We start from the raw sequence: 7,739 nt of genomic DNA on the forward strand, positions 1-7,739 counted from the left end.
TTAAGCACAGTGACTTTCGTTCCTTTCGCACACTTCACATTAGAGCTGTTATTTTCTTGAACTTGTGTCTCGCCAATATTGTACAACTGTTTATTTTTAGCGCTCGGAAATACCTAAGATTTTACGAAAGTAAGCGATTGCTTGTCATAGGATTCCGGATGATGACGCTACCAGGACGGAAATCGCCGAAATGGAGACAGTTCTGTGATCGTAAGAGGATCGGCTTCGGTCGCCCAATTGCTCCATACTGGAAGCATATGGGACAGACTGAAGAGCCCTTGAGAAGACTCCGGAAACGACGCGATTTGAAAAGGAAATCGTGTCCTGTTGCTCCTGCCTCGAACAACGAGCCCCACCCTCACATCAACCTTTCGTTCGGACAAAGACGCTGATCCGCTGATATCGATCCTCGGAAACTGTCGTCGCGCGCGCGGTGAAACAACGAGAGGAGGAACGTCGTCAGTGCCTATCAATGATCGAGAATCAACTAGAGACCAAGAAGACACCACTCGAGGATATTTTGTGGCTCGAGAAAGTGCATTTGTTGTTGACACTTGCGTTACTCTACCGAGAAATGCATCCTATTACGTGTCCTTTGAAATAGCGGAAGAAATGCACTTGCGTGGTAATTGCATTCACACAACAATAGTGATCGTTGCGAGGGAATGTCTCGGAAAGTTATTGAATCGTCGTTGATGCTTGGATGAACACTCTGCAATCGAGTCGGATTTCGATATGCGAAGGATTTATTTTTAACAACACGATCTCGACAAGGCATCGAAGCTATCTGCTTCGCGCTCACGCAGTTGTGTGTACGTGCAGAGATTCGTTTCCAAATTTCAAACCTGTGCCTAAAATCGTCTGGACACGGCTCGTAACGCACTAGATGATCTATTAGGCGTTCTGAAATATGGCAGGTAATTTGATAAGAATAAAGTAAAACTTTTAATTATTTTAGAATACTTTAAGACGCAATTATCTCATTGAAGCAATTAGTTTCCATTAAATATATCATTTTTTTTCCATTAAATACTTATATATTTTTATAATTGTAAATTAATGAACAACAGTAGAAATTTTATATAGATATTGATGGAACTTTTGCAAAAATAGAAACAATTAGATCATCGCATTGTGAATTGTGCGTTTTCATTTATTTTAATCCTAATTTCTCATTAACCTTTCAGCATTTATGTTATCTATAAATCTGGATATTTATTTATTTATCTCACTGCTATTTTTAGAGAGAATAATTTCAATTTATTTTTTTTTAAGACACGAATCAATATTTTAATGTCGATTTTCAATCTAAGTATTTTCTGATTTAATTTTAATTTATGATATGTTATTCATAAAATTATTGAAAAGGCTTATTGCATTTTTAACTATGTTGTATTATGTATACATATGTATTATTTAAAACACATGTAGTAAGTGTATCTTACTTGTATTTTAAATAATTCTTGTTCTCTGTCAGTTATCCCTTGTCATCTTTGATCTATTTTAATATTTAATTTATATTTTATATAACTTGAAATATAATTACTTAGAGGAGTCGCCAGTGCAAGAAAGACAATTGGAAAAATTTCAATTACTGTTGATAGCTGGAACCAAGGTCACGGAGAAAAAGGCACATATTATTCAGGCACCAACAATGCAATAGATAGTTATGAAATTCCTAAATCTTTTAAAAGGGACACATAAAAATTTGTACGAACTCGTGCCAGTTTTGAAATAAGTGTCATATGGTAATACGTCGATGCGAACGACACGAAAAGAATCCAAAAACTGAGAAACCTAATCGATATCTTGATGGAAAATGTCAATGTGTACCATACGAAATATTTACATGATATATAAGCCTGTATGTCGAATAAAGTTAGTGTCAATGAGTCCGTATAACTATAAAAAAGTATAGTATAACATATATATTTAATATGGTCACATACAAAACAATGAAATATTCTAAAAAGGAACCTACTTGAAGACGTAATATGCTCAAAAAGAAGAAGTAACATATATAAATATGAGATAAAAGTCGAACCATAATGCGCGCGTATAGCGGAGTGTCAGGACAGGTCATTTTTAAATCGGAAAAAGAGAATATCAAGCAAGAATAAACATAATCAACAAACGAAAAGGGCAACAATGACGGTTCAGTGAATCAAAAATATTACAAACGAAAAACTGATAAATGTTCGCATCTGTGTGAAATATTTTACATCTCTATTAATAAAACGCGATGCCTAAAGTTGCGATTTATGTCGAATCTGCAGAAAAACGATCAGTCGATAACAATTCTTTATATGTTTCTTAGATATTTTGCAAAACTATATGTAAATTTTATAGATTTTTGTAGACCGCGTAAGTCGTTAATAGTCTTGAAGAAAGAATGTTGTTACAGTCTTCGATACAACATCCTGACAATCCGCAATGGATGACGATTACTCGAAATAACGAACCCCCTCGAGCGATTTCGAGTTTCACGTGCGCATCGGATTCAAGAATTAAGATAAAAATTTTAAGACTTACGTCGCTGTACATAACTGCACTCGTATTAGCTTTAAAGTGCATTGCAGGTTACAGTGTTCCTTTTCAAAGAATGAAACATAAAGTGTTACCGCAATGTTGCGCGCAAAATAAGCTCGTTAATCGCATAATGACGTGTTGAAAACATTCCAAAGAATTCTTTATTATCAGTTTACACTTATCATCATTGAGTTTCTGCTTTTTCTTTGGCTACTTTTAGTAAAATTATGCTTTCCAGACTTGCAGTGCACGTTATTAAGTTGTATGCGAAATAAAGTAAACGGAGCATATTTCGTAGGCAGAAATACGAAAGACCTCGAGATGCTCGCGATCAATTTCGCTTAATCCCATCCATAAAATCGTTAACTATCTGTAATTATTGTGCGATGTGCGTGCGTGGATGAGTTGGGACGCAAATCCTCGTCATCCGCGGAGTATTTTAAGACATTGCTGTCGGAAGAAAAAAAAAATGTTGTTACTGTTGTTGTTAAAGATAAAGGGAAATGTTACGTTGTTAAGTCAAGTGCGAGATAATTATCCCCAGAATATTGGCATGGTGTATTCGAATGTATTATGATAATAATGGAGCCGGCAGAGTCGCTGAAATTTCTATGTGCTCGGACATTCGCGTAAGTGATCTTACACGTTCAGGTATATTTCTATGTCCATTGAGCGTGTATGAAAACTGTGTAGCTTAAATTTTTAGAAAACTGTTTCTTTCACACGAAATATTAACAATAAATTTGTTTTATCAAATTATTTCATTTATCACAATACTTTTTTACTATTTTAATCGTTTGATTTTGTTGCATAGACTCTTACGTATGTTTAAATATAATTTATAAGAATTTTCTGTACTTAGAATAACGGAAATACTTTGTTACATTTTTACGAGAATTTATATACTAAACGGGTAAAACACTGAAATGCACATACGATGTTCGATACGATTTAATAAAAATTGCAAACTGCGTTAATACGTGCGATATTTGGATAATCCAAAGCTGATTATGGCAGTACTGCCAGCTCCAAACTATTACACATGCCATATGATTCTAATTAAACTTTTAAAGCTAAGATCCTTATATACGCGAGGTCTTTTTCACACATGGATTCCCATTGCTACGCTGAGAACTCTCGGGCGAGCGTGTGGAACGGATCCAATCCCCTTACAGGTCTGAATGGAGTATGAGACTTCGTGACAAGGATTTTCGATCCTTGTTGATTTCAGAGTGCATTCGCGATTCGCTCAGGCGGCGAGAACTTTCCACACGTGCGATTCCTCTTCGCTTTACGTCTCAGCTGCTATAAGTCTCCCTTTCCCCACCCACTGCATGCGTGTGCATTCGTAAGCTTGCACCTGCCGATTATGTTAATCCACCCGAGCGACCGTTCTCTACAAATGCAAAGTGCCCCTGCATTTCGGTAATTTCCCGTTGTATGGTGTGCGCACTCGCGGTCTATCTCGGTATCGCTCGAACTTGCCAACTGTCTGCCACGGCGCGGTGAGAAAGCTCCTCGAAATGCGTTTATTATCGAGCAGTCCTCTTAATCAAGTGGATTACCGTGCGTTATCATACGGCACGATTATTTACGTCGGCGCAACGATTAGCGATCCATTAGCTTAATTAACTAATAAGATTAATAGGATGAAGTAATCATACGATTTGATTTATTAATTACTCATCATTAAACGCTAATGGAACACGTGAGAATTTATGTGTACGCGGGAGTTAATACTACGGAGGAATTGTAACACATATTCCCTGTCGCTTTTTCAATATCGCTCAGAGCACGATTAGCTTGAGCGTCTATTGAAACTGCAAACGGCGCGGACGATGCGATTTAATTAATTTTATATGTGAATATATATACGCCGTGGGCCTTTATATCGAATGTGATGTTAAAGCAGTCACTATTGATCGTGGAGCGACGTACTCCAGACACTGCCTAACTTCGAGCTGGTTTTTATCTACGGCGAGGTGACACAGCGATACAGCGCGTGAATTGCGAAAGAAATGAAAATCGACTAGAGCATGACACAAATCGATTTGCATTTGTCAGACGTTTCCTTTATATACACAATTGTAGGTTTTATAAAGAGAAGTGAGTGTAGCGAGTTAAACCACTGCGCAAGAGTTTGTTTTCTGCGAGACGCAATCTTATGCGAATGAAAGAATCGACGAGTGCTACAAGCGAAAATTAGATTGCACCAGCGAAAAGTAACTTTGCGCTACAGCGCAGATAAGGATCGTGAGGTTATTTAATATCCAAATTGATTTGCATATGAGCTTCAATTTTATTATTTCTAGGATTCTTGTTACTTGTAAACTATATTTTATTTTTGTTTCTGTCAAATCATTCCAAAATTATTACGGTGCAATATTATCGCTACTGCAGCTCGCGTTACGATGTTCCTTAAACTTGAATCACGCATAAACGGAGGTTACAAATTTTCATACTTGTAAAATTTATTTCAAGATACGCACTTTTAATTCATATAACTAAAGCTGATGAAAAATTTACCCTCTAACTTACGTAATTTTCTTACTTATATTTCCTTATTATATAACTCAAATGATTGCGAAACTCAATTACAATATGTACAGGACAATGCTTGTAACAACGTGAAATCTATCACAACGATTCGTCAATCGGAGTGGTTGGAAAGCCCTGAAAGAAAATCACTGTGCGCACACACGAAATAGCGGCCTTAATAATTTCCAGTATGGTAGTCGCTGCGAACTCCCCATACTTGTAACTATTAGACGTACGCTGAATTTTTCCGAGGGTCGATGACAAACGACTTTCTTTCGTGATCTCTGTCGGACTCAAATCCCTCGCCTTTTAAACTTTCTATTGCTAGCCGAAACTCTTTCGATCGCAATCTCTCTATGTGTATATAAGATGAACTATTCAAACAAGGACATTCTCTTGCCGGGCAAAATCTGTCTCGGCCGAAATTTTGTATTCAAATAAAAGATTTATAAGTAATTCTAGAAGTTTGTAGGTGACAAATTAAATCATATCAGTCGTTTTGATTAATTGTTTGATCAAAATTGCGCAAGTGTCACAAAAGAAGTGGACGATCAATCTTTTGCAGCAATTCGGTACGTCTCGTAAAAAAAATTGGTGTCTTATCGAACTAATCAACTTTTAAAAAATGTAGATTATATAAAGTAAAGAATATTAACGTCGCTCTTTTTAAATATTCTTCGTGAAAAATGATAAATTTACGTTGCATTGCGCGAGGTACAACGAATACGACGCCGATACAACGAATAAAAACGCCACTTTTCAGCGACTTATGGTCCAAAAGTTATTTTATTTCAAAACTAGTCGGGTCACACACACGAGTGATTGAAGTATTAAAACGTAATTATTTACGTTATCTTTCTTTATCTAAAGTTTCCTTAAATTTCTCGCTTATTGTACTCTTGTATAAATTAAATTCTAAGTAAATTGGAGAGTTGTCTTTATTTACCCATTATTTTCGAAAGGTGTACTCGCGCGAATCAACGAAAAATTAAGTTATTTTCATCGCCTCGCGATATAACGTTCGATTGTTGCATCGAAATGGTTGCGGCTACGATCTCAGAGCTCATTGTCGCGAAAAGAAAATTCTAACCCTAGATTAGATATGAAATCACCGAAGGCGCCGCATCCGAGCGTGAAGGGTCGCGCCGTTTTGTGCCAACCGAAAAGATTGCTGTGACATCACAATTAGATCATATGAGTATGCGCATACCTGAGGTGTATGAACTCGTGTATAGTATATCGTACTCGTCGGTGTACTTGTATGTACATAATAGGAAGTCTCCTCCGATGGATCCTCTCGTCCTCGCTTTCCGTCTTTGTCGCCGAGGACTAGGATTAGCAAACAGAAAATCCTTTAGGATTTAGCCCTTTAGGCAAAGCCCTTTATAGCGAGCGCAGCTTCGGAAATGAAACCTCGCGATCGGGACCCTTGCGGCAATAATAAGGGTCCCTGCTCCCTCTTTTTCCGACTCTACTTCCGTCTGTCTCTCTTGGGTCTGGGATATTTTACTACGTGTTTCTAGCCCAAGGGAGAGCAAAAGAGCCCACGCGATATCGTCAAGTGAAACTATTGCCCGTATGGAACGGCGTTCGTGAGTTCCGCGGCGAGAGTGAACGGGCGAGGGTGAAACTCGAATGGGTCGAACGGGGTTGCTCCGCGAACTCGGAGCAATTGTATTTGTAACGTGCACGTCTTGGCAGAACGCACGAACATTAAAAGGGCTTATAAGGAACATACGTGGTACGTGATTGTATGTTGTTTCCAATAAAACATTGTTGTTTTGTACGAGGCGTTACCATTCTTCTTCTCCTCTTGCTTAGTATATTTTCTTCGCCTCTTGCTTAATGTGTTGACATTTGACAAAGGGAGTAATGTAGAGTAAAAAGAGCTTAGAAATAAATTATTGATTTCGTTTATAATATGGTTATACGTAAAATTTAAGTTTCACTTGATATGCCAGAAGATTCCAGTATTTGTAATTTTGATTATATGTCATAATAATTAATAACATATTATTAAAGAATTAAGAAAGATATGATTACGTATACCAAACTTTGTTATTGCTAAATGCAATGTATTTTAATACAAATAACTTTTTATCACGTATGTTAACTTTATTTTAATATTTCAATATTAATATTAGTCCCATTAATATGCATTCATTTATAAATATTATAAATATTTTATACTTATGTCTCATCGTACTGTTGCTTTCAAATTGTCGTTATCAGTAGCAGAAAATATAGATACGTGCTTTCTCAGTCGTCGATAAAGGAAAGAACATACGCAAGAGTTAGCGTTTATTGAATTTGCAAAAAGTTAGCAAATAGCAACGATTGCTGATAATAACTGAGGTATTAAATTAAATGTATCATGGAACTGAATATTATAAATTTAACGGAGGTCCTAGTGAAGGTATTTGGTAGCTTATTATTAAATCTCCATAAAATATTTATTTTTGTGAACATTGTAGTTTCTCGATCAAATAGATTTCCACTTAAACTATAAACGATAAACCATATTTGGAAAGAAATCTCATATATAGCGATTTATATATTTTATACTGTAGATAAACTGTGTTGTAGAAAAAATGTTAGAAATTGCAAAAAATTGCACGTTAATTAAAGTTATGCGGCAGTAACTTTTTTTCTTGTAAGCAATACGTCGTTTA

General features: G+C 36.3%; 1 protein-coding gene across 16 annotated transcripts in view; it reads left to right on the forward strand.

Moving 5' to 3' along the window:
* Window positions 1-6,923, forward strand: part of LOC105569254 (glutamate receptor ionotropic, NMDA 2B) — a 160,524-nt gene extending 153,601 nt beyond the window's left edge. For 14 of the 16 annotated variants that reach the window (XM_012025571.1, XM_012025565.1, XM_012025566.1 and 11 more), the window contains one exon: window positions 151-6,923. In XM_012025571.1, coding sequence (XP_011880961.1) covers window positions 151-208 — 58 coding nt within the window. In that variant the 3' untranslated portion in view covers window positions 209-6,923. The remainder of the gene's footprint in view (window positions 1-150) is intronic. The other 2 variants (XR_001009487.1, XR_001009488.1) reach the window with 2 other exon arrangements.
* The last annotated feature ends 816 nt before the right edge of the window (window positions 6,924-7,739 follow it).

This window comes from Vollenhovia emeryi, unplaced genomic scaffold (genome assembly GCF_000949405.1).
Source record: "Vollenhovia emeryi isolate VEMERY1.0 unplaced genomic scaffold, V.emery_V1.0 DF939125.1, whole genome shotgun sequence".
Taxonomy (NCBI): domain Eukaryota; kingdom Metazoa; phylum Arthropoda; class Insecta; order Hymenoptera; family Formicidae; genus Vollenhovia; species Vollenhovia emeryi.